Consider the following 27,502-nt stretch of genomic DNA (forward strand, 5'->3'; position numbering starts at 1 on the left):
GGCCTTTGAACAAGAAATTGAAATTTGATGAGGTAGTGACTAGCATTTAAGCTATGGACGTGTCGCCTGCTGCTGCTGTGAAAATTGGCTTAAAGTTGGAGAAGTCACAGACCTTTGATAAAGCGGCTCACAAGTGCATAACAGAGAACCCAGAGTTTATCAGCTGAAATGCACAAACCCTGTTCTCACTGAACAGGCCGTATAGCTGCTGTCCTTTCTGAGAGACAGCACGTTTTGTCCCCTTTGGGCTGCCCAAGGACCAGCTGGAGGGCGACTGTACCTTATCGCTGCCATGTTCTCAGTGCTCTCCCTGCCTGCACCCAAGTGCCACAGAGGAAGAGGCCACCCAAGTTACATACGAAGAGAATGAGAGCTTGACCAAAGGAGGGGAAAAAGGAAAACTGCTGGTCAAGGGTGAAGCTGTGACTGAGAATTGCTGAGGAAAGACTGGACTGTGACCAAGTAGGCAGGAAGTAAAAATTAGAATCACTCAAGCAAGGAGACTTTGACATACAGAAGAGTGGATAACAGGATTAGGAGCTCTCAAGGGAAATTAAGAGCAAACTAGGATTCACTAGGAAAAAAAGAGACTGACATTGTGGGAGAATGTGAATGGGATGCACAGGAGTCATGGGAGTAGAATTAGTAAGGTTTGCCTGGGAAGGCGATTGGGAAAAAAAACATGTAAAGACAGAGTGGAGCTGAGAACAAAGGATGTGTTTTGGAAAGGAGACTGAGAGCTTGATGGGTGAAGGCTGGAAACAGTGCAAGGAGAAAACTTGGAGGCAGATGAAAGGTGATAGGGATCCAGCTTGATGCAAAAGAGTCTGTGTTCATTAAAACACTCTTTCCTCCATGACTTGTAAAATCTTGAGAATCACCATTTCTCTAGAGTCATCAAATATGTTTTAGAACCATTGGCAAAGTGTGTTTCCCCTCCTTTACTAATCTGATCTATTAAATGGTGACATATTATACTAGACCTGTGGCAGAGAATCTGAAAGCTTTTTTTATGGATCAATCCTGTGAGAGTGAGCATAATGTCTTACGTGAAATTTTTTTATTTTAGTTTTGGTAAAAGAAGAATCACTTGCAAAGTGAAACTAGAAGTTAGCAAATGCCATAGGTAATGCTGGCTATGCTTGCAAGACAGAAGTTGTAGAACAGCTTTCCTACAGGGCAAAACTGAGTAAAATTCAGGTAGCCTAGAGGGGATATTACAGAGAAGTTTAAAAATCATGAGTGGCACAAATAAGAGAGTGGAAAGGGATTTTCTGTCTGTTTCAATACCGGCTCTAAGGTACATAAAATGAAACTACAAGAGACAGGTTCAGAACAAAAGGAGATTATCCTACTACTTGCCAAAGGCCTTTTTCTTCAAAAGCAGCTGGTGCGTCTGGCTGTTGCTGTAACCAGGTTATCAGGAGCCAGAGCAGAGGGGATGCTGGGCAGATAGCTGCCTGCTTTCCTGAGAACCTGGGAGGCGAAAATGCAAACAGGCGAGCATGAAACGCGTACAAATCCCCGACCATGGTTGTGGTTGTAGCTGGCAACAGTAACAAGCGAGAGTTTTCTTAGTGCTTCACTTTAGACTCACAGCAGGAGTGGGAGGAAAGGGGGGAAAACAAAACAAAACAAAAAAGTTGGCTGGTGGGGGTTTTTTTTGAACTACAGCTAATCGATTATAAGCGCAGGTGCCCAATTCCACATGGCGCCAAGCAGCTCTCCGCCACAGCATGGGGGAGCAGCCCGGCACCCCCGCCGCAGGGGGCTGCTGTGGTCAGCTACTGCGCGCTGGAGCCCAAGCAGGAGGAACGCGGCACAGGCCCGGGCCTGCTCCTGCTGTGCCCCACGGGCCGCCTGACGCACCGCCACAGGCCCCGCGGCCCGGCCCCCCAGGCCTGGCCGAGGCGGAGCCAGGGCGCCGCCCGCCCATCCCGGAAGTCGGCCCGCAGCCGCCGAGCGGCCGCCTTCCTGCCGGCGCGGCTCCTCCTCCGGCCGGGCAATATGGTGGCGGAGGCGGCGCGGGGGGAGCCGTGAGCAGGAGCCGGTGTCCGCTCCCGCGCCTCCCTCCCTTCACTCCCTGCCTAACGGCGGCGGCCGCCGCTGCCGCTGTCCCGCCCGCCTGGCGGGTGTGCCCAGCGCGGCGGGCGATGCGGTCGGCGGGGCCGCCGGGCTGTGTGTGAGCGCGCTGCCCATGTGGGTGTCCCGGTGAGGCCGGGGGGCAGCGGGAAGATGCTGCTGTCGCTGGTGCTGCACACGTACTCCATGCGCTACGTCCTGCCCGCCGCCGTCATGATGGGCACGGCGCCCACCTACATGCTGGCCTGGGGCGCCTGGCGGCTGCTCTCCGCCGTGCTGCCCGCCCGCTTCTACCGCGAGGTGGACGACCGCCTCTACACCATCTACCAGAGCATGGTGCTCTTCTTCTTCGAGAACTACACGGGCGTGCAGGTGAGCCGGGCCGGGAGGGCCCCGCGGGGACCCGTTGGGGAGCGGCCGCCGGTGGTGTCGGCCCCGCGGCTCTGGGCTCCTGCCGGCCGGCGCCCGCCCCCTCTGCCTCTGCTCAGGCCGCCGGGGCAGGCGGGGGCGGTTCGGCTCGCAGGGCCCGCCCGCCGCCAGGCGAGGTCGGCGCGGGGGAGCAGGTGCGGGCCGTGGCCTTCCCAACCCCGCGCCGGCGGGGGCTGCGGGCCCGCTGGGGACGGTCACGTCTCACAGCCGCTGTGGCTCCGCCGGTGATGCTTTTCATGGGGTGAAACCTGCATTTCAGGTGTTGTGTTCGTTTTGCAGGTTGGGAAAACGGAAGGGATTGCGCCATCGGTCGTGCTCCATCAGCACTCAATGGCAGCCTTCCTGGTACACCTGAACCCGGTGGGCTGTGTTGCACATACGTAGTATTAAATTGGTAGCAGATAAGAAAATAAACTAGAATCATAGAACCATTTTGGTCGGAAGAGACCCTCAGGATCATCAAGTCCAACCATAACCGAACTCCAGCAGTAAACCATGTCCTTAAGAACCTCATCTAAACACCTTTTAAACACCTCCAGGCATGGTGGCTCCACTGCTTCCCAGGGCAGTCTGTTCCAATGCCTAACAACACTTTCCATGAAGAATTTTTGGCTAATATCCAATCTAAACCTCCCCTGGCACAACTTGAGGCCATTTCCTCTTGTCGTATCACTTGCTACCTGGGAGAAGAGACCAACACCCTCCATGCTACAACCTCCTTTTAGGTAGTTGTAGACAGCGATAAGGTCTCCCCTCAGCTCCTCATAAGATTTGTGCTCCAGGCCCTAGTAATTATGCTTAATACACCTATGAGTTTTTAATAAAGAGATTACTCAACCTCTAAATTATTGCAGCATCTGAGTACTCGTGCAGGCTGCCCGCTGTCAGTCTTTTGCCATTAAATTTTGGATCAACCATGAATTGCAATTATTCAGTACCTCAGAAACTGAAGTCCAAGGTTTCAGGTTAATAAGTTGAAATTGGAGGCTTCTCTTGTGTGACCTGAGGGGTATTTGCATTCAAGTAATAATACTTATCTCCCAAAGTGTTAAATGTTTGAGAGGTTATGTATTTGTCTGCAGTTCTAAAAGTATATAAGGCGACTTAATTATAATTTTAAAAAATAATTACATAAATTTCAGGTGCTTGCTGCACCTAAACCTGACTTTCAAAACTGTCCGGGCATACAGAAGTGTATTTGAAGTTAGCGTCAGCTGTAGGTGCTTGGGAGTGAAGAATAACAAGTGCTTATGTGTTCACTGGCAGGTGACAGAACTGGTACAAATAGGCCCTTTTTCATATTTACAGCTAAAGCATTCATCCACTGTTTTACGAGCAGCGGTTGAGGGAACTGGGGCTGTTTAGCCTGGAGAGGAGGCTGAGGGGAGACCTTATCACTGTCTACAACTACCTGGAGGGAGGTTGTAGCATGGAGGGCGTTGATCTCTTCATCCAAGTAGCAAGTGATAGGACAAGAGGAAATGGCCTCAAGTTGCACCAGGGAACGTTCAGATTGGATATTAGGAAATGTTTCTTCATGGAAAGGATTGTGAAACATTGGAACAGGCTGCCCAGGGAAGTGATGGAGTTGCCATCCCTGGAGGTGTTTAAAAGGTGTATAGATGAGGCTCTTAGGGACATGGTTTAGTGCTAGAGTCAGGTTGTGGTCAGACTCAATGATCTTAAGAGTGTCTTCTAACCAAAATGATTCTATGATTTCTTTCAAAATCAGGTTAGGTGCCCCCTAATTTCCACTCTTGAGCTGTAGGCCGCAGCTCATACATGCTCTCTTGGAAAGCCCCAAAGTCAGCTAAAGATAGAAGAATTGCACAGTTTGAGGTCAAGGTGAATATAATGGATACAAAATGGAAGTGAGATCATCTGGTAATTAGTTTTTGATTCAGGTTGTAACTCATGTAACTTCACCCTTGCATCTTGTCCAAATTAGTTAACTTGTGAACTTGTGGTTTACAAACCTGTTTGGGTGGTGTTGTGTTTTTTGTTTGATTGTGGTTGTTTGTTTGTTTTTGCTTTGGTTTTTCTGTTTGGTTTTTTTTTGGTTTTTTTTTTTGAAAGGGGAGCAGTGATTCACAGATTAAGTACTTTTTGTCTGCCTTTTTATGAAGCATCTTTAATGCAGATATCTTGATGTGTAGTAACACACTTTGGTCATTAGCTGCAGTAGCAGTATAGTAGTTTAATTTAACCCAGTTTAAGAACAAGAGACAAAAATCAAGATATAAATTGTAACAGAAAAGTTACTCAAATTCAATACAAGGAGTGTGTACAGAGTAGCAATCACTTTGAACTTTTGATAAGAAGTTTTACCAAAAATAATGCCTAATGTAAAGGTATAAAAAGGAAAATGCTAACCAAGAGAAACAAAAAGGCAGTCATTGTTGACCTCTGTTTTCTTTTGTTCCATTGATAAAACTTCATCTGCACACCAAAAAAATGGTGGATGACAGTACAGGTGATCACTTATGGCAATATTAAGAGAGATGCTGTGTCACAGTGAGGAACAGATGATATTATGAGTAGAGATGATACATGCAAAGCTGAAATAAAGCACAATAGAAACAAAAAAGAGAACCCACAAAGCCAAAGTGGCATTTGTCATAGGATAAATAAAATAGTAACTGCGACTGAAAGGTAAATGCAAACATGGAAAATATGATGCATATGTGGAGAGGCAAGAGGAAGAATCCTTAAAATTCATGTATCGTTTAACTGGAAGATATTTCCATGTTTGTGTAAGGAGGAGAAACAAAGTGTCCTTCAGACCTAGACCTACTCTTGCGTCCTTCAGACCTAGACCTACTCTTGCGAACACTGACCACGTTTAACTTGAAACTCACAATGGAAAGTTAAGTATGTGCCTGAGTGTTTGAGATTGGAATGGTAACCTGAAAGCTACTGCGAAATGGCTGTTTTAAGCATGTAGTTAGATGCAGAAGTCATTAAACTTAATTCCAAAAAACAATGCAAGAATAGTAACTTGCGTTGGTTCGTAAAGGCAGCTGTAGGGCTTTACCGGCATTAAGGTATTGTAATAGCCATGGGAGAGAGGAATTCGGCATCTCTTTCAGGTCTATTAATTTATTCAATCGATTGAAATGTGCTGGGATATTTTTTTGTAATTGGATAAATGGGAGGCCAACAATGTAGTCCATCAGAATACTGGGACTTGTTGCGCAGTCTCACTAAAGTCATTAGGATTATACAGGTGCCTAAGTGACTTACTGAAGCAAAGCCTTAAGTGAGTTTTTCTTAGCACTGCCACCATCTTGCCCTATAGAAGAAAATCTTTAATGTTACGTACTGTTTAGCACTCCAAGGCAGTTGCGAATATTTGAGATGTCTGATGTTAAAATAATTGTGCTGAAATTCCGAGTACTGTGAGTGGAGCCTTAATAGAATAAAGTTGGTTTGGATCATAAACATAGATTATTTTTTGACTGAATGAAATACTAGTGTATCTTGATACTTTTTTTTAATCTGTCAGGAAGCGATGTTTCTGTGTATAATCTACTGTTAGTCCATCAAGTATCTAAATCGGTCACCCCCTCATGATGTATTAAGTCACCATCTCTGGAGTTATTTAAAAGATGTGTAGATGAGGTTCTTAGGGGCATGGTCTAGAGGTGGACTTGGCAGTGTTAGGTCAACAGTTGGACTCCATGATCTTAAAGGTCATTTCCAATCAAAATGATTCTATGATTCTATTTTTCTTTATTCTCCTTGACCTGGATGTTTTTAGCCAAATTTATTAAAGCAAAAACTTCAGTTCATGCTAGGAAGGCATTTTTATCTTTGTAGCAAATGCTTTTCAGTTGTAAAATGTAACTAAATAGGGTGATAGCCAGAACCGCATGACAGAAAATTTTGAAAGATTAATAATTCCTTTTCTCTTAAGTATTGGACTTGAGATCTAAAATAATTACAGAGCTATAATTGCTGTGAACCCTTAATGAGTGTTTATATTCTAGAGAGTGGCTCATGAAGTAACTGTAACAGCTTATTACTTTCTCGCGCTGTAAATACTTTCCCTTTTTAAATTTTGGGTCAGACCTGTTTGGGTTTTGGTTGGTTGGTTTAGGTTTTTTTCCACCAAAATGATTTGTTTTACAAAGCCTAAAGGAACTTGAGCTAAGATAGAATCAGTTTAGATTTTCCAATAACATTAGAATTCTCTTAATGGATTGCCAAAAATGGCATTTTAGCTGACTATCATGCAAGAGTTGGCTGTAGAAAATTGAATAGCCAGTATTTAGAGTACAAAAAGCAATCCAGAACATACCATTCCTTTAAATGAGGTAAACTGTACAAAACCAGTAAGACTATAAAGTGAAATCCTATAATGCTGTGTAAGCTTGACAGTGCGATTACAGTTTAGCAGATATCCATTAATTTTATTAGGGAGCTATAAATATGTAAAATTAATCTATACATGGCATTATGACAGTTCTGTTCAACAGTCTACAGGACTATAAACTTTTAGCGAAGAAAATCTGTAAACGTGGTCTGTTGGAAAGCGACATAGAGAGAATGGCCGTGCTTTGGCCCTGTGCTGCTTTTTGATGCAAATGCGGTGGTGTTGCCTTGTGCTACAGTACTCGTGTCTAGAAAGAATATATATGAGATGCTTGAACTCTATGTAAAGTGAGTAGTAAGTCTTGGAGAGCAAAGGATGTTAATTTTATCAGTGATGAGCCAAAGCAGTCACTGACACAAACAGGTGCAACTAAAGCACTTTAGAGACTTGCTTTTGCTTGTGCTAATAGTAGATGTGACTGCAAGTTTCTAAATCATCGAGTAGCCTGTGAACAGTGGTTGTGTTACTGCTCTTGTCTTTACTGTGTTAGGAAAGTCTGTTCTCTTACATTTCATACAGACAATAAACAGTTGCATCTTGCTATAGAATGTGAAAACCCAAGTCACTGCAAATGTGCCTGTGATTAGGATGTTTGAAGGGCTGAAAGGACTAGTAATTCAGTATGATGGATGCTGTCATCTCTCTGTGACCTTTAGCATCTTATCCCAGTATCTGTCAGGGCAATGAAATTAATGCCCGTTGTGCTTATGCACATGTTTTGGATCAGATGAGGACTAAATGTTCTTCAACTTCTTTTTGTTGTAATTGCGTTTGCTATTTTGTATTGAGTGGCGGTGAAGAAATAATAACGAAATCATCACTTGAACTGCTTCCTAAAGGATCGTTTTCCATCTGAAGGGTTTTAACAATTGAGTAAAATCCATGACTGAATTAATGTGCATGGATTTTGTTCAGCGCTTGTGTCAGCTCTTCCCTGCCCTCACTTCCTGCTGAATAGGAGTTTTTGGAATTGATGCTTTCATTAAAGGCATTATGAAATTCTGGTTTTCATTGTCATTATGGGACTCTGGAAGGGCTGTGAGAATCAGATGCTACCTCAGTGTTGTTTAGCAGAGCTATAGTATTTCTAAGTAATTTAGAAAATAGTGTGATGTTGAACTCTTGACAATATTTTCCAGCAGGGTGGAGCCCAGGCTGTGTTGGATGTCTTGGCGTTTTAGGAAATCAGTGAGGAGAGCTTGGGATGGATGCTTAGTCTTTTAGCTATTGACCTATTTGCACTGGAAGAGGGGGTTACAAGGTCTGTGTCCATCTCCATTCCCAGGAGAGCAGCCTTGCCAGACAAGGTGACTTTTACTGTGAGTACTCCCTGCTTTCCCTTTTGAAGCTGTTCAGCCATCCAGCAGGTAATTCTGGAGGGCCTAAGGTTAAAGTGGGAAGCTAAAGAGGCATCACAGGTCTAATGGCCTAGTTGCAGCGTACTCATGTCAGAGAGGAGCTTCTCTGGTTGCTGTTGGTGAGGTGGATCGTCATCTCTTAGGACCCTGGTTCTTTCCACAGTGGAGTGGCTTCAGAACCAGGTGTCCTCATGGCAGGGTGAACCAGGTTTTCCTGGTTCATCCCATGCAGCTTCTAGCAGAACCTCTGGCTGCTGCCCGCTCATGGTGCTGCTTTGCAAAACTGTTAGCTGTTGTGAGGCGTGTTGAGATAATTGTAACTTGTCACATCTTTCCAATGGTAGAAATAATGAAATGTCTCGGAGTGATAGAAATTTGGGGATTGATGCTGCGCAAAGATTGAAAAGAAAGTGTAGAACATAGTGAATCACTTCTGTGTAGTAAACTTTTGAAAGAAGCTTTTTATAATGAAATCTTTCTGCTGTGACACTAGCTCCATGAGGATGGTTTACCTTGGCTCATCTTACTAAATATTCCAGGGCACTACTGTCTCCAGGCATATGTGTCTTTCGTAGTATCCAACAAAGTCCTGTGTGTTATTGTAGCAGAAATTAAGTGACACCTGCTAAGCCTGAGGGATGCAGCTTTCATATTCAGATGGATGCCTAATTTTAGACTCTTACGTTCCAGTGTGGTGTGAGGCAGCAAAAATAGATACATTTGGGTACATAAGCTTTGTGCTTGGTCTTTTTTAGATATTACAAAAGATAGATATATTTGCATATATCTTAATTCTTGTTCTGTCTGCCTTTAGCTATCGTTCTGAAGGTAAAAATAAAGTCTTTCATGACTCCGATTTGTTGGGAAATCAGCATCAGTTCGGGTACGCTGCAGCTTCGGCCCTGGGGCAATCCAGATGTAATTTAGTATGGAGAGATTCCACATTCAGTGCTGGTCCTGATCGGCCCCCACGTCCTGCCTGATACATGAAAAAGAAATATATTAAAAGTGAGGTCTGTTAGAAATCAGATACCTGAACCAAAACTGCTGTTTGGGTTCATAAATTAGAAGCTTTGTGAAAAGATATGCCTAGCATGTATTTTCTAATTAGCAAGTCACAACTGAATCTGAATTTTATATCAGCTTTATCAAGTAGAATCTGCAATTTAAAACTAGTATTTATGTCTACATTTTAAAGTTAGCTACATATATTTATGGAAAAGCCAAGTATTTGTCAGGTAGGAAAAGCTAAGGAGTCAAAGGGCAGGTTTGAACGCACTTATAAATTTTGATTCCAACTGTTTGGCCAGTAAGTTTTACAATCTAATGGTTTGATTTAAATATGTTTTAATTTGAATATTGTAAGATTTCTAGTATATTCAGTTCTTAATATAAATTGTCCTGATTTTGCATAATTTGTTACATTTGAAAATAAAAACAGTATTTATCACTTTTTTTAAAAAAATTCAACTTTGAAAAAACCCAGACAAACAAAACCTGCACGCGTTTGATACGCTTTCCTCTTTTTGCATTTATCTGTGTTTTGGGTAGATATTGGGCCATGGAGTTTCACAGTGCTCTTCCATGCCCTTTCCTTTTGCTTACATAATACGTCCAGATACTTTATGCAAGGATGATTGTTAATTGAGAAGTTTTTTTTCTCCTGGTACTCTACCATCAGACACTGTTCTTGCTAAGAGAATATTCATAGTTCAGTATTTGACTCCAGTTCTTTCAAACTATTTACCTCAGGCTTACAGGGAATCTTCTTGTTCTCAGTTTTAGTTGTGTTAGATAAAGTAGGCTCAGATGTCAGGGATTTTGACATTACAATTATGAGGAAGCGTATCTTCTTGGGGGAAAATTATTCTTTAATCTTTGTTCTGTCAATTTGAATTTATACTCTGAAGAGATTTGGGATAAAAAAGCAGGGAAATTATTTTCTTTTGTTCATTTCATTGCCGTCACATATTATTACTTGTCATCTTCCCTGTTATAACTAGCTTCTCAGTGTGGGACCAAGAAATCGTATCATTTATGCTAGTTTGATTTTTTTTTCTTTTTTTTTTTTTTCTTTTTTAAACGTAAAATCAGCCACCCATGGTCTGGTCGAATCTGTACTTGAGCACATATCTAGATGCGTAGAAAAATAATTATTTTGGATGACTTTGAACTGTATTGTGGTAGTTGCAGTAGTTTCTCCCTTGACACTTATAGATTGACTTGAAGACTTATACCATCCGATTTTCTAACACTCCTTGGCAATGTGAAGGCATGCACGTGCACACATGTTTCTTTTGGCACAAGCAAACATGGTGCACGGTCCCAAGCACCTGCAGGTGAACTGGCTTGTTCCCACACTGCGATGGTGTACAGATATTGGAGTGATTTTTTAACAGCGGCTATTTTTGGGGGCTGATTCAAGTTTGCTGTGTTCAGGTCTGGAGGCTGATAAGTTGCAGCTCGCTCAGATACCTGCCTGTGTGTTCTCTTCTGCTGTGTAGTGATTCCTTTGCCTCACCTTGAAAGTCCATAGTGCTTAAATTTTAAATACTTACTGTAAATAACGTGTGAAGGAACTTCCAAAAATCTTATTCTGCAATCAGAAGCAGAGGACACAGAGGTTGCTTAATCTTCCCGTTTCCCATGCGTGTCGGCTCATTGATAACCTCACACAAGTACTGTCTGTACTTCATACAAATGCCTGGACGAGTATTACAGATAGAGTTGACTCCTACTTGAAGTCGTTGGCATTTCGAAGCAAAGTTCCTATTAGAAAGAGCTCTAGTTCTAACAAACTGCCACAAGGTTTCCTGCTTCTGGCCTTTGTGAGGTGCACAAAGAATGACATTTCCAGAATGTGCTTAATGTACCGAGGCAACGTAGTTGCTATTCTAAGGGGGATGGATGGGATAGGACATGGACGTTATGTATTTTCCACTACAAAAGAGCAATAAAGTAAACAATAGTTACCTTAAATGTGGGTCACTCTTTCCTTTCGTTTAAGGAAATTACTAAAATCTGGAGGCAGAAATCTTCAGAGGTGCCAAAGCTTTATGATGGAGACTATTTCTCTCCTAATGAAACATGGAATGCTTCATTTCATTCTTGTGGTAGAAGGCATGTTCCGGTTTTCTGTAATACCAAGATGCCAGATGTTCAGAAAACCCTCCTGTTGAAATGTCAGCTTATAAATAATCTCCTCTCACATGGGCTATATATATTTGAAATATGTACAGTACTTGTTAAAAAAAATGTAATTACTGGTAATTTATGTTTAAAGTTATTTAGATGCTCTGACTTGGACTTTCCCAAGTGGTCACTGTAATTGTGGCCCGCTTCATGGTCCGTGCCATAGAACTGCACTGTAATCAAAAGCAAGTAATTTTCAGAAAGATTCAGTGAATTATTTAGACACTGAAAATAGGATTTTTCAGAATTTAGATGCCAAAATCTTAAAATTATGTTCATGATAAGTTCTGCTTCTTTCTATCACCAAGACTGAAATAGTTAAGTTATACAAATGCCTTTTTTTTTTTTTTTTTTTTTTTTAAAGGCAGATAGCTAAGGAGTCCAGGCAGGAATGAGGTAATTTTGGGTGCTGAAAGCAAAGTTCCCAATCCATGTATAGCCCTGATCAGAATCTAGAAGCAAAGCTCCTGAATCTACAGAGTACTGTCATATGATATTTAACATATGCTGGCAGGACTGTGGACCTCAAAAAACCAAACAAACAAAACCACCACCACCACCAAACTTATAGCTTTTTTATTTCTATTTAAACAAAGCCCGAAAGGGAATAAATTATGGTACCTCTCTTTAAGTCAATAAGTTAGAGCACAAACTCATCTGATGGGATGCATCAGTTCAGTTCTTTCTGCATACACATATCCCCACCACTTCTTTGGAAAAGATTATTTAGCAGTTTGTTTCCAGAAGAGACAATCCCTGCTCCATAGATGTAACTTTTAACAGCAGTGGGCAGCATGTTAGGATGTGATAGGATTTAGGATCTGCATCTGCTGCCGGTGGGCTGGGTTCTGGCAATGCAAAGCTGGCAGGCTCAGTATCACAGACTTTGTGAATCCTCTTTGCAGCACTGAGCTCCCCTGGCAGCCAAGAGCTCCTGCTTCTGGTTGGTGTGCCACGGGAGACCACTGGAATGCTTTTGTTGAATCTAGTCAGAGACTATTGTTTAAATACGCCTAAACTAACTGAAATTGCCCCGACCTACTTGGTATTGTGGGAACTCATTTTCTCTGTAATTAGCCTTTTGCTCAGATTAGAAATTCCAGTTATTATGGATGTTTCCCAGAACTTCTTTGCTCTACCACGAGCCCCTTCTCTAAACAATAGTCACCACCTGAATCACCCTCTGAATGAGAAGTTGCAAAACTATACACATTTCTCTCTAGGCAATGTTAAAATGGTGGGAATAAAGTGGTTTGTAATGTTCTGCTCTAAATAACCATCTGAGGTTTTGGGGAGGACTGTGAGGAAAGGTGCATAATGCTGCTGTCAGATCAAGTCTTTCACATCTCAGTCCTCTCTGCAGCATCTGTGAAAGCTGCAGGTGGGTCAGCATTGAAAACAAAACTAGTTCGGCTGAACACTTGGTATTGCTCATCTGTTGACAAGTGTCTCATTCATTTTACAGGATTGTGGGTGTTTTGTGGAGTTTTCTAGAATTACAGTAACCCTGTTAAGAATATTTGGAATAACAGGAAATATCAGCATCATTTAGCCTCCTGCTGTAGCTGAATGTTCTGAGTACATACTTTTTAGTCAACTTTTCTCTATAGGAAACCCTTTCAGCTTTTGCTTTAAAATAAGTGTGGTAGTTATAATTGCTGTTTATTTGATTTCCTTCAGTAAACTGATGGCAGTGAAACTATTAAGATTTTTCTTCAGCCTGCCAGCATTGAAAATTATTTGTTATAAAACTCTAGAAAATTAGGCAATTGGTTTCTTATAGCCTAAGTATTTGCAAGTCTTTTTTATGCTCAAATACAAAAAGTAGTCAGATATGCACAGAATAAGACTCTAAAGCTGTATTTTTACTGACATGGATATTATAAATATTTATGTTTTAGCTCATAAGGTAACTGCATTTCCTTTAAGATTTTATTGATTCTGATTCTTCCAGAAGGAGCTTTCCCTTAATTCAGGGTTTGATTATCTTTAATTTAGCTGAGAAACTGTAAAGCCTTTACATTCAGCGTCAGAACTAGACTTCTATACGTGTAGCTAATTACATTGAATGAAGCATAACTATTCATGTTTATAACAGTTTGCAAATTTAGACCTTAAGACTAAAGGCTAGTATGAAAGCAGAAATGTACTTAACATCAGATGGTATGATTCAGGCCTGCATAATCCATATATGTTCCTAATATATCCTTCTTACAAAAAGGAAATAAAATGGCAGTAACTTTTTTTTTTTTTTTTAAGTTCTCTGCTTTCTGGTTCAATCAAATGAATGATTTAACAACAACAACAACAAAATTACGTTCAGGAATCTTCTCAATATTCCCCTGAGCTCAGTCTCTCGGCAATGTTTTTTTTCACTGAACACAGTAAAAGACATAGCTGTAGAATATGTGAGTGAACTCTCTGCTTCAATAAAATGGATTGCATTGTGATTTTCTGGTTTGATGCTGAGCCTGAGCAGCAGACTTCAGGCTTGTGCAATTACATGTTGAGCAGATAGTCTCTTTAACTGAAGAGGTTATGAAGTGTAGCAATAATGTGACCATTACCTAAAAAGCTGTATTACCTTAAACTATTTTTCTAAAAATGATACTTAAATGTAAACTTTTTTTTTCAGATCTGGAGAAACAATTAAAAACTAAACCATGAGAAGGCCTTTTGCATTCTTTCCTATTCATATTCCTTGTGCTGTAGGCAAGTGAAACCTGTATGTGTCAAATGCAAATAAAAGTGCTTCTCTGTCTTCTGTGAAGAAAAATAAACATTTGAAATTCTTATAGTAGGACATCTGAAAACCTGAGAAATTTGTCAGCACCAAGTAAAAGTTCCCCATTTGTATCCTAAGTCTACTTCCTTCTGCTTTCACTAGAAGCTCAAAGGACTGGTTGTGTCTTCAGGCAGGTTTTTAGACTTAGAGAGAATTTAAACAACTTCCCATAAGATGCTTACAGTGATGCTGCAGAAGTCAGCTTGCACAGGGTTTCGTGTTGACTTCAGAAGCCGTATCTGGTGGTTGCTTTTGGTGGTTTGTTGATGCAAGCTCCACCCTTTCACCACAAAATTATATCCAGACTTTTTAACAAACAGATGAGAAATACATCCTATAATACTATGTACTTTAATAGCACTCACATTACAGTAGTGCCCAGCTAACAAAGACACTCTTGTCCCAAAGAGCATGCAATCCTAGTTATAAAAGTAGTCAGGAAGAAATAGCTAAATGGAGAGAAGTATATGTTGTGAGGATAGCGCAGCTGAGTATATGAAATTTATGTAGTTGTTTTTAAATGAAGTGTTGATGTCTTGAATGTTCTGTTTCTCCTCTCATCTTCCAGGGGAGGGAAGGAATGTTCTCCTGCTATTATCGTATGTATATCCTATGCGTTTGTGCTTCTTTCTAGTTGCTGTTGCCTGGGCTTGAAGGTGACCTTCTTCCTGATCAGGATGTTGCACCTGCTCTGCAAAGTGCCCCAGTGCACATCAGTTTTGTCGAAGGCACAGCAAAGAAGGGAACATCATTCTGTAATTCACACCTGGTTCCTTTGAATGAAGGGAGGAGGGTTAAGGAACCAAAAATGAGTGTGCTTGTAGGTATGTGATAGGACATCAGATGAGATGGACTGAGTTTTTATCACCAATAACCAGCTGTGTTGCCTTACTGCCGCTGAAGCAGAAGCACCAGATCTGTTTGCAGGTCAGCTTGTGATCTGCTCACATTATCAGGCACATCCAATTGTCAATTTAAGGGAATCTCTTTGCTAGGAGTTTGTTGTGGTCACCAGTTGACCTGCAAGCAGGTCTTCTGATAGTGTGATTACTTTTATCTCTTGAGTTATTTTTGTCATGGCCCTATTTACTGAGCTGATGTAGCTAAGGATGTGATTTAATGATCTGTTTAATTTTATTTGGTGTGTGCAGATTTCATAAACAAGAAATACATTTCTGTCTCTAAATTTGGAGCGTCCACCTTTTTGCAGTGAAACCGTATGCAGATTATGAGTTATTCAGCTGTGGCTGCCATGCAGCACTATTTTACATAGCTACGTGACCTACCATATGAGTACAGCCCTTGTTGAATATGTTGCACTGGAAGAAGCAGAGGCTGCTGGGGAAGCTGAAACTGGTGTCACTAGATCACCCAGGAGCTCCCGTTTGCATGCCTAGATCAACCTGTCAGTGAATTGGTGAATTCTCCCATCAGGAGAACTTGTTGTAACCACCTGCCAGTGACAGGCGGCTTCCTCTGGCCGGGACACTGAGGTGTGCCTTGTGCCCGCTGACTGTGTGACTGTCTTGGTGTGTGGCATCCAGGGCAGCTGGGTACCAGCCTTCCCACAGTAGCTCTTAGTGTTCGGTTTCCTTTATTTGAAATCTCGCTGAATTGAATTTGACAGCACTGCTACATAAACAGATGTCAAAGACCCATATCAACAGTAACTCTATTATGTGTTATTGTGAACTGGGCTGTGAAACAACCAAAACATGGCTAAAAGCACACATTTTAGTGTTCTGTACCCAAGCAATGTTTGCAATGTTAGACTGTAAATCTGCACTTTAAATATGTTCCCTCAAATCTCTGCTTATTTTGGCTTGCTGTGGTGCTCTTCCTTTTAACTTTGTTTTCTTTGCTTGACTTCATTGTGCCTTTTTTTTTAAAAAATAAAAAAGTGTCACCTATTCAAATGAATAGATTCCTCGCTTCATTGTGGCAGGACATTTATCTTCTCAGTCTTTCAAGCTGATACATAGGTAGAATGTATGTATGGTGTGGCACTGGGAGAGTTATGAATGAAATATCTGAAACACCAGGTCCATTAACTTCCAAAACTGAAAATTGCCTCCCCAGTATGTCCTGCACCGCTTGCCTATAAGGTGCTTTAGGTCACCTAGAAGCATCAGATTGGCAGAAATTAAAGGCTTGCCCTGAGGGAACTCTGCTTATCTGCAAGCAAGTCAGTTCTTCAGACATAATCTCAAAGGGAAAAGGGCAGCGTTTTTCAGGATTCAAAGCTCTCAACTGTTAGCCCTCTGTGTAGGCTCTATGAAAATTTCTGGAAGCACAACAATACAGCAAAAATGCTTTGTTGTTGGGAGGAGAGCTGAGTGGCTGCCCACAGAGCAGGTGTCTCCTGTGAAATCTGAAACCTCTAGAGAATGGAGGTTGAAAGTTGCCTTTCTTACCTGGTTGTAATAACACTTAAAGTTTATAGCGCTCAGTTCCTATCCATGAATGTCTAATATGCGAGTAGCTGTTTGCTGGCCTTTCATGAACTGTGTAAGTTTTTTCTCAAGATCACTGAAATGGGCATTGCTGAAGTGACTGATGCTGCAGTTACAGCTGTTGCATCCTCTTAGGCTGAGCCACCTGAGCAAACAAAATAGAGTTTGCAGATTTTCTAACTCCTTCCTTGCTTTGAAATAAAATATCAAATTTTTTTTGGTCCAATATGAACTAATTATAAATAGGAAAATATTAGTTTGGGGGGGCGGTTGGTGTGTTGGGGGTTTTTTTGGGTTTTTTTTTGTTTTTTGCTCTTGTGGTGGATTTTTTGTTTGGTTTTTTTGTGTTTGAGGGTTTGTTTCTCGTGGGGGTTTTTTGGTGTGTGTGTTTTTTTGGAGGGTTTTGTGGGTTGTTTTTTTTGTTGTTGTTCTCTACAGCAGTATGGCTATGTGTTTTCTGAGTAAAAAAGTTTGGTCTGTTACATGTAAACATAGAACTATTATGGTAAGACGTAATGTTGTACATAGAAATTGCTTACAGTAAAAATGAGTGGTTGTTCCTCTGGGATTAAAAAGTGAAGTAGATCCAATCTTATGGAAATAAAAAATAATGCAGATTAACTGCTATATTGGGCAGACACAACCATGCCATTTCTTTTTACTCACGCAATAGTCACAAGTGAATGCTTTTAACTGTGGATCTGATTACACCAAGAATTTGACTTTGTACCTTAAAGGGGAAATTTTTACAAATTGAAGTTAGTATATTTCAAACCCTGTTTCTTGTTTTGGGCAGCTCGTGGGGTGTTAAGGGCAGATTTCACATATTTACTGAATACCTCAGTTTGCCAATATTTGGTTTCTTGCCTTGGAAAGAAAATTTTATCAATGCTGTGGTTACATTTTCAAAGGAGAAGGAACAGCATGAATGTAAACCATGCAGCTTTATGTGGGGTTTTTGCATTACAGTACAAGGCGTTACCCATCTGCTGTCCCAGGGTAACTGAGAGGTGGGCAGATTTTCCGGACATGCTCGTAGAGACCTTCTGTAAGGATCAATACGACTCAGCATACTAAATGGTCTTGAACAAGATCTGAATAGTAGTTAAATCTTCCTGATAGAATTCCCAGATGGTCCAGACTGGGGAAGTGGTGATAGTAAGTGGGTAAACCTTCCAAATAGCCCTTGGGTTTTGGGTGAATGGAGTCACTTTGAAGAAGGGTGTATGTTTAAAACAGCTAACTTCTAGAAACAAGGAGTACAGCCATTGTTATTGGCAGAGCAAGAGAGGAATGCTACCTAGAAAGTACTGCTTGGAAAAACTAAGCTTCATTGGATAATGAAAATATTTATTAAAGGTAATTAAATGGCTGCATGAATTCTTCAATTTAGAATTGAAACGGTTTAATTAATTTCCCATTTTATATTTGAAGTAAAAGTAATTGAATTAATCCATTTTAAAAGCTGACTTGGATTATGACTTCTGCATCTTGCTTTGTAGCTGTCCTCTCAGAAGGTTATTTTGCTAGTAGGCTGTTACCTTTGGAGGGGGAAGCTGCAAGGTGAAAGAGTGTCCTTAATATAATGGAGAATAAACATTAAAAAACCTGCTAGCTGGAAGCCAAAGACCAATTTAAATACACATCTCAATCATATGCTGCTTTTTTCATTCTTGATGGTTAAAATCATGGCAAATGTTTGAGATTTTGTTCTTGATGTAATCCAGGAAAACGTACCATTTTGAATTGAATGGTAATGCGTGTTTGGCTGAAGCATGCCATATTCATTAGATGTATAAAGTTAAGTCGTGTTTTTGTACATGTCTATGGCTCCTCTTTACCTTTAATTATATTAATGCAGGAACCTTGTGGATGTAGGTCGGCTTCCATGGAGCCAGTTCTAGGGCTGAGGCACAGGAACAGAATAGCATAAGCCCTCATTAATTACTATTCACTGCTTTGTTGATAAGTCAATTGTATGCATGATGGGGACTGATTCAGTGATGGGGTGCTTTTCTGGAATGGTGTTAACTTGCTGGCAGTTTTCCTAGTAAGTAGCTAATTACTGTGTTGGATCTCATCGCTGCCTAATGCAATGAAAATAAGTAATAAAGTGATACTATGTTTCTTTTTTTTAGGTAATAATCTATGGAGATTTGCCAAAAAATAAAGAAAATGTAATATATTTATCAAATCATCAGTGCACAGGTTTGTATTTCATTTTGTTTCTCTTAGCACTTCTACAAATTTTAAAAAATCTGCTTGTCAGTTTGCTGTATCTCTTTCCAGCCTCGTCCTAATGAGCAAGAACTTCAAGTTCAGAACTTCTAGTTCGGAAACCTTTAATGATAGTTAGATGTACAACATGCGCTTTTTGTTTCATCAGTGGCAATTTAAAACTAGCTTAACTAAACCTTTTGGGCTTTTGTCTTTGCAGTTGACTGGATTATTGCAGACATGCTGGCGATCAGGCAGAACGCTCTCGGGCATGTCCGATATGTCTTGAAAGACGGGTTGAAATGGCTCCCGCTGTACGGGTGGTATTTTTCACAGGTAAGTCCATTCAGTTTTCTGTTGCTGTTTGTGAGTCAAACGTGTAAGATGTGCTTTCCTTCCATTTATCTTACGTGCTGGGAAGATGTTGTTCTGAGCTGGCACTTGTTTGCTTGAACGTGAAAATAGCTGCTTTCACTCACTCAAGTCAGATGTGTATCTTAGTTGAGAGACAGTTATTAACAAATAAGTTTAATTTTCTAAATGAATACTTTTTATGGATGGTGTTTATTACTATAATTAAAACTGCAGAGTATGTTAGAAGCATTTCAGAATATTCTAGAACTTTGTTCTTTTTACAGTCCAAAAACCCACTTAGCAGTAGGTGTAAACAAACTTCTTTTTCTGTGTGTGGGGCCTTTTTATCATGCTACAAATTGGGAGTAAATTGACATTGTTGTGCTGTACTTATTTATTTTTTCAATTGTTTGGTTTTAGCACAATATAAAAGAGGAAAACTGGACTTTAGTGTGGAGGAAAAGCAGATCCCAGCCTCTGAAGGTGTTGATGGTTTTGCTTTGGACTTCAGTTAAGCAAAAACACTGTAAACCTGAGTCTAACAGTATTCCTATTTCTGCCTTTTACTTTCTTCTCTTCCTACATAATGCTCCTCTTGTTCCTTTTAGTTTGAGAGCTCAACCTGATATCACTCAAAATTATACAATTACTGAAGACACAGGAGCTGTGTTCACTGTGCAGCCAGCACACTGAGTGATGTGATCTCTAACCTAAAATGGTGGAGAACAGTGTAGATGGCATTCCACTCCCTAAAATCCTCTCTGAATTTGTCACATCTGTTTGCTTTTTCTGATAGCAGGACTGTTTATATATACAAATGACATAAGATGTAGAGGTGGATGTTTTTGGAAGTATTGGTATGTTTTGCTAGGTGATCAGAAATGGCTTCACAGTATTTATCTCAGGATTTATGTGGGTGCTTAGTTGTTAGAACAGAAATGGATTGTTTTGGGTAACTGTTCCAAAGTGACTGTTCAATAATATTTTTTTCCTTTGGCTTCTGTGTTTGATCTTTACCTGTCTTCTGAACATTAATCTGCTTTTTGGCTGCCCTGGCACCCTATCTGCCTCTCTCATCAAAGAAAAGGAAAAAACACTTAGAAAAATACTTCTAATAGTTTAGACAGTTTGATCGAACTGACTGTCAGCTTTCTCCAAGAGAATGGGAGATATTGAGAGAAATACTACACTGGGTATGATTTGAACTATATATTAGTTTATAAAGAAACATATTAAGAGTACACAACTACAGATATGTGTCCAAATAGGAGGCTTTACTTTCTCCCTCATCCTTGGCTGCACATTTCTCTCTCTCTCTCTCTCTCTCTCTCTCTCTCTCTCTCCCCTCTTGCACCCTTAAGTCAGATCAGTTGATGGCTAGAACCAGGAAAAGGGGGAAAGTTTTTAGTGTACAGCCATGGGTGGGAAGCGGGGAGGAGGCAGGATAGTCTTTGGGTGGCAGTTGACTGAAACTTTGCCTCCAAGAAGCTAATGTAAGGTAGATGGAGTTTAGAGGGCACTGAGCAAGAGGAGGCACAGATCCATAAACTACCTAGTTAGTGTGCTGAAGAATAGGAGGTGCCTCAAACAGTGGCCTTGCTCAGCAATCAGGTGTAGCCTTGTAGGTACCTAATTTGAACAGAGGTTCAGCGTCTTGGATCGTGGCACATAAGACGCCCATCTCTAGGGTGTGAACTGTCTCACCGTTTTATCTTCAAGCACAGGTGGTGGTTGAGGCTCCTACTGTCTGTTCAAGTGTGTAAGAGGTTAGAGTGTCCTGTAAGATACAGAATCATAAAATAGTTTGGGTTGGAAGGAACCTTTAAAGGTCATCTAGTCCAACCCCCCTGCCATGAGCAGGGCCATCTTCAACTAGATCAGGTTGCTCAGAGCCCCGTCCAGCCCGGCCTTGGATGTTTCCAGGGATGGGGCATCTACCACCTCTCTGGGCGGATCCAGGTTCAATGTTTTCAGCGTGATGGTAGAAAATGTTTATTTTCTTTTGGATGAGTGCCTTAGACAGTGAGTAGGCTGGGGCATGGATGGTTGCCATCCTTTTTTCTAAAATCACTATTTAAAGAAGACTATGCTGCAGAGAAAATAAGAAAACTTAGCAATTTCTTTTTATTGGTGGCTTTACTGTCCCAGTCCCCTAGATAAGAACAGACTGTCACACCCTGTCATACGTCACTGACAGTACCCATTGGGAGAAAATGGACTTCTCTGTCTAATACTTGTCCCCACTAGCGATTCTGGTTCTTTATATTTTTCTTGCACCAAAGTGACCAGTCTGCTGCTTGGAAATATTTTGCTCTTTGTCCTTGGCTGTAGTCATTACACTGGTGGTGATTTAAGCCTGCTTTAATTAAAATACAGACAGGATATATATCCCTTCCGCTATCACTTGGTGTCCAGAAATGATTTTTTTCAACATTTTGGAAAATTACTATCGCTGTCTGGAATATCTGGTGCTCAGTTTCCTGACTGCTATATTGACTGTTAAAAGAAGGTTCCTGTCGAAATTAATCTGAATGTAGCTTACCTTTTTAGTCAAAACATATATATTAATTAGAATCTGTTCAGATTCCTCAAAACATAATAATACTACAAGATTTAGTGGGGGATAGTTGTATTTTTTAATATATATATTTTTTTTTAATGTAGTGACACAAACAAAAGGTAGCTTACTAACAGTGGTGATGCGTGTGTGACTGAGACGGGATGCAGCAGGGCTGCAGTGCAAGCTAATAGGTATTTTTATTGTTTTTATCACACCAAACAGTGCAAAAACATAAAACACTTCCTGCCCTTCCTGTTGATGTTCTGTCAGTGATGTCACTTACACTCCACTAAAAGTTTCCAGAGCCACGTAATTTACGCCATGCTTACGGAATTCATATTCCCTACCTCAGGTAAACATCCTGTTTGGAAATAAATGTGGTCTGGATGTCCAGGAGAGTGAAATTCAGGCACAAAGGAAGTATATTTGTAAACATAATCCATTGTTGACGGAGAGAGGGGCTTTTAAAGTACAGTGGAAAAAAATTATAACCTTAAAAACAGTACTTCCAGAAATCTGTTTTGAAAGTGTTCATATATTTGATCTCTTAGTAAAAAGGAAATGCAATACAAATTGGGGAATTTGAGCTATATACAACTGCATAACTAACATTCTTCTTTGGAGGCAACAATTTAATAGCAAGAAAAGAACCACTTCAATTAAGTGGTTGAGTTCCAGGTTTGATTTATTAGGTAGAGCTATTTCTTTTCATAAAACTGGCTTTATTATTTTTGGATGGATCTGAATTTTTTTTTTTCCCCAGTCTTTTTCCACCAAAATGCAGCTAGCGTCTATTCATCTTATGCCACCTGGTGAGACCGGGATGTAAATTTGATAAATATTTTTGATATCCTGGAGTTTGCTTGACTTTTTAACATAGGAAGTATGTCTTTGTCTTTTCTGTTATTCAGCATCAGCTTGTGCACCCTTTAGATTGTTACTGAATTTTAGCCAAATATTTAACTAGTAGGGCATCTTGCCTCTCTTTAGCTTTGTAACCCTGTGCTACAGGGGAGCTGACATATTGATGTAGTTGGGCTGTATGCGGCGAATTGTGATCTTATAATGTGTTGTTTGTCCGTTCTTACGGATTTACTTGAGAATACAAATCTCTTTTGGAGCATTAAGAAGTCTGAGGTAGGACACCAAACCTGTCTTTGGTGTTGTGCTGTCCCTAAGCAAACTGTACAACAGTAACTTGATTTCTCCAAGTTCACAAATTAATCAAGGAAAAGGTGGCTCAGTATTTTCCCAGGTTACTGCAGCCAGTTAGTAATTCGATAAATAAGGGAAGACTTTGATTCCAGCCTTCTCTCATTTATCAAAGCTTGACCTAGCTGAGCTCACACAGAATGACTTACCAATTACATAGAAGTCTTGTACAGTAGATTCATTATTTCTCATACCAAACTGAGTTTGCCCTTCCTGAAAGTGGCTGTTGTGGTGTCACTGTACAGAATAAGACTTCTACTTCACTTTAATGGTGTCAGATCTTAAAACAGTCTTGTATGTGGAGTGTGTAGAAAACATGTGGCTCTCTGCTTGCTGCACAGCTGAGGGAGCATTTTTCTGTTCATGCCGTTATCTATCCAGGACTGGTAAACGGCTCGTGGGGTGGTGCTGATAGGATGCTCCAGCCTGCTGAAGGCCAAGCTAGGTGACCTGGGGGGTCTGTTTTTGGTTTTGGTCCCCTGCCAGCCACAGCGGAACAGCCGAGTGGTGCAGCTGGCTGCTTCACCTTGGAAGGGAACCACAGACAATAATGTTAAGACAGAATATTTAATGTGGAGTTAATGCACTATTGACTTTCTGTTCCATTTCACTGCAGCTTTTGGAGAGCAACTTAAGTCACATCAGATACCACTAGCTAAGCAGCTGCGTGGCCATCTCTCCACACCATGAAAACCAAAGACTGAAAATACTTTGCATAACCGCCTCTTCTGCCTGCCTCCTCCTAACCCCTCAAACTTTAGTCCTGTCCATGCCATGTAAATAAAATACCCCCATCCTGTTTCTACAATGTACTGTATCTTTTCCTGAGATAAGATATTTAAATGAGGTTCAGCTCTTAGTAGTTTTAATCTTACTGTCACCTCTCTGTTAAGAGTGTGCAAAAGCACAAATGGACAGAAATTATCTTACAAATTCTAATGCCAACAGTCAAGAGTGAGCAGAAAAGAGTATTACCAAGTTAAGGAATCAGTTAGAAAACCCATGAAAACAATGTACTTTAAAACCAAAATTAGCTATATAATTTTTTTTCAGAATTCGTTGTATTAGTAATTCATTTTGGAGCATTTTTTTTACATCCTCTTGTAGCAATGCTATAGATAAGGTAATGGAAGAAGGAAGTGATGAGGCATATTTTATTTCTTTATAACCCGCTTTTTGTGTGCTCTATGACTTCTTTATTAAAAGTTTGATTCTCTAATAAAGTGCATGGAAGTTTTCAAGACCTATGCTAATTACTTTTGTGCTGTTCCTAGATTTTGTATGTAGAGGTACAATACTTTAAATTCCAGTATTTGCATTGGTCAATATTTAAGAGCAGGCACATAAAATTGAAAACATTGACCTGTAAGTACTTCTGTGTGAGTAACTTCAGTTGTGTGACTTTTCCCTTGATGTACAAATTAAGCTGCTTGTCAGTGTTGTTGGGAACAGGTAGATCCCTGGGGTCAGTTCCAGAGCCATCTTTCAGTTAATTCGACACTTTTAAACAAGGCATTTTGTATCTTATGTTGTGGTTCTTTTGGGTTTTGGTTTTGTTGTTTTAGTTTTGGTTTGGCTTTGTTGGGTTTGTTTGTTTGCTTGTTTTAATCTGATCTTTTTTAAACAGATTTTGTGATCTTAAGTATATGCAAATGTAAAATTAGTTTCAGGTGCTTTCATCCTAGGAGAAAACATCTTGTGCGCAATTCGCAGCACGAGTCATAAAGGTGACTTGTCACTGTAATCTTGTTTTTCTTCTATCAACTATTCTACATTAAACTATTTAAATATTTAATACTTTTTTTTTTCTTTGTTAGCATGGAGGAGTTTATGTAAAAAGAAGTGCCAAATTCAATGAAAAAGAAATGAGAGAGAAGTTGCGGGCCCAGATGAAAGCTGAGACTCCGGTAAGATTCTATCTTCCTTCCCCTCCTTTTCCTCATTTCTTTGACTTTTCTAGTGGTAAGGGCTTATTGGAGAAGTGAGCCACGCCTGATAGCTACAAACTCCAAGACAGTAATCATGGATTTGTTTTCTTTCTGTATTTTTGCAGTTACTTTCTGTGAGTAGAGTGATACCTCTAATTAAACTTAGGAAAATTTGACTAGTCCTTGATGAATGATACAAACTTGGTGATTCTGTCTGTAGAGGGTAGGGGGGACCTGGACTAAACCTTAGAACATGAGCTGTAGCACCTTCCTTGAGAAACCACTGTCAGTGTTCCCTGTCTAAAAAGACAGCGTTTTGACTACTGCATGCTTGTCAGAGACTGGTATTTTTGTAGAATAGCGGTTATTTGATCTTCTGAAAGTCAAGAACTATTCTTGCTAAATCTTAATTAGTCATCCCACTGATCAATCATTTTTAATGGCAGTGACAGAACTGAATAGCTTTGTCTGCTGCGCCTGGAGGAAAAAATAAAAAAAATAAAACAAAAAATCCAAACTCTTGATAATTTTCTATTTGAAGAATGATTATTAGTGCCAAGTGACTTTTCTCATGACTCCCTGTATGGTTTGTGGCTCAGCGGTTAAAATCACTGTGCTTTGCTTCCATTACTAGCTGTTCATTATGATGTTTTCTGGTTTTTTGGCTAGACTTAAGAAAACTAACTCAGCAAGCCTTGATGTAGAACAGTTATGCTTTCATTTTGTTTCAAATGATGCGATTAGGACTTGCCACTCCAAATAACAAGTAGCAAAGCTTTTATAAGCTGAGGCTTGGGTAAAAGGAATGCATAGCTTGTTTTGACCTTCATAATAGTACTTTTTCATTATTATTTATTTTTTGGACATAGTGTGTTTGCGCGCGTGTGTCTGAAAAAGTAAACTGGCCTTATACTTCCTGAGAGGCTTACCTGAGTAAAGCATCGCTGTTTAAGACAGTGCTCAAACTCATTTTGTCTTGAAATAAGATTTAGCATGAACACAGAGGGGTTTTTTGTTTGTTTTTAATGAAAGTAAGAAAGGGGATCTATTTCTAGTTCTTAGCATATAAGTTATGATGGCAATTAAATTAAAAGTAATAAGTTATTATGACAATTAAACTTTTGCTATCCAATGTCTAATCTGATGATGTCCACCCAGAGAAGATGGTCATATTCAACAGTGGTAACTTGTGTCTGCGTTATCAGCGAGGGTCCTGGGACGTGAAACGTTGCATTGCATCTAGTTATTTTCTGTATGTCAGGGGCAAAGATTCTTTCTGTTAAACTTGTGGTGTAATGAAATAAACAAAGACAAATTGCAGGATGTATGAAACATATTTGTAGTCATCCCCCTAAGCAATTGCTCCCCCTGCAGAGTGCTGGTTAAGTTTGTTTTAGTCAGTCTGGATGAAGTATCCCAGCAGAGTGTTTTCCTGTGTAGGCCCATGGATTTCTCGCTAGCCAAAGAGCCAGTTTCTGGTTGAGTCTGGCTTTCTGGCTTCCCTCTGCACTCCCTAAAATGCAGGACTTTATTATAATAATAAGATTTTGATTGTGATGAGAGTCTTGGTTTGAACTCTGCATTAAATTAGTCTGCTTTATAGACTAATTGAATGCATTTTTTTTAGTACAATCTTAGGAATATGTGCCTAGAAACCCATCTAATTCTGCATCTCTTTGGAAACCTGTGAATTATTTTCAGTGTTGTTCCAGTGCTATAAATTCACTGGACAGGCTAGTGTGTGATTTTAGCCCAGTCGGAATGTAAGGGAGGTTTAAGCATAAAGCCTTTCTTTAAAGCTACATCTACTGTGGGTTCTGCTTTCCATGGTGAAAGTCTGCATATGACTAATATATGAAATAAAGCCAGAAGGCATTTGTTGTTTTGCTTTTTCTGAAAAAAAATCTTCCCGGAAAGGGTTGCCAGGCACTGGAACAGGCTGCCCAGGAAAGTGGTGGAGTCACCATCCCTGGAGGTGTTTAAAAGGCGTTTAGACGAGGTTCTTAGGGACATGGTTTAGTGCCAGAGTTAGGTTATGGTTGGACTTGATGATCCTGAGGGTCTCTTCCAACTGAAATGATTCTATAATTCTGTGATTTATTTCTCCCTCCTCTGTTGTCTGTGGATCGAAAACCTGTACCTAACCTATCTAAGCTAATGCCAAATGAATTTGGGACCACCTGAGTACATTTGGTTCTTGGTGTAACTTGGCCATCTGGGAGTTCAGTGGTGGTGTAAATGGATGCAGAACCTGGACGTGCTTACCAGGCAGTTGTTGCCATTTTCCTTGTATTATCTAGGGTAGCAGTATCGAAGAGAAATAAGTGGAACTGCTACAGAAATGCATTCTGTTTTAAATCTCTTTCAGACAAACCATATAGGAAGTTACAAAACCAGAGTTGTCAAAAGCCTATTTACTGAGACAAATGTTTGCATCTGCTGGGGCAAAAGACACAGACCATTGAGTTGTCATCTGAGGGAAGACTTAACTTTCTGTAATCCACTTTATCTGAGAATTTAAGTGTAGATGCTGTAAATGCCCTTTAACCTACAATTA

The 27,502-nt window shown here is 40.4% G+C and overlaps 1 protein-coding gene across 1 annotated transcript in view; it reads left to right on the forward strand.

Annotated features, from left to right (window-relative positions):
- Positions 1-1,955: 1,955 nt before the first annotated feature.
- Positions 1,956-27,502, forward strand: part of AGPAT5 (1-acylglycerol-3-phosphate O-acyltransferase 5) — a 59,115-nt gene continuing 33,568 nt past the window's right edge. Inside the window, exons 1-4 of the mRNA XM_065632814.1 lie at positions 1,956-2,454; positions 18,813-18,882; positions 19,112-19,227; positions 24,835-24,924. Coding sequence (XP_065488886.1) covers positions 2,236-2,454; positions 18,813-18,882; positions 19,112-19,227; positions 24,835-24,924 — 495 coding nt within the window. The 5' untranslated portion in view covers positions 1,956-2,235. The remainder of the gene's footprint in view (positions 2,455-18,812; positions 18,883-19,111; positions 19,228-24,834; positions 24,925-27,502) is intronic.

Source organism: Caloenas nicobarica, chromosome 3 (assembly GCF_036013445.1).
Source record: "Caloenas nicobarica isolate bCalNic1 chromosome 3, bCalNic1.hap1, whole genome shotgun sequence".
In the NCBI taxonomy this organism is placed as follows: domain Eukaryota; kingdom Metazoa; phylum Chordata; class Aves; order Columbiformes; family Columbidae; genus Caloenas; species Caloenas nicobarica.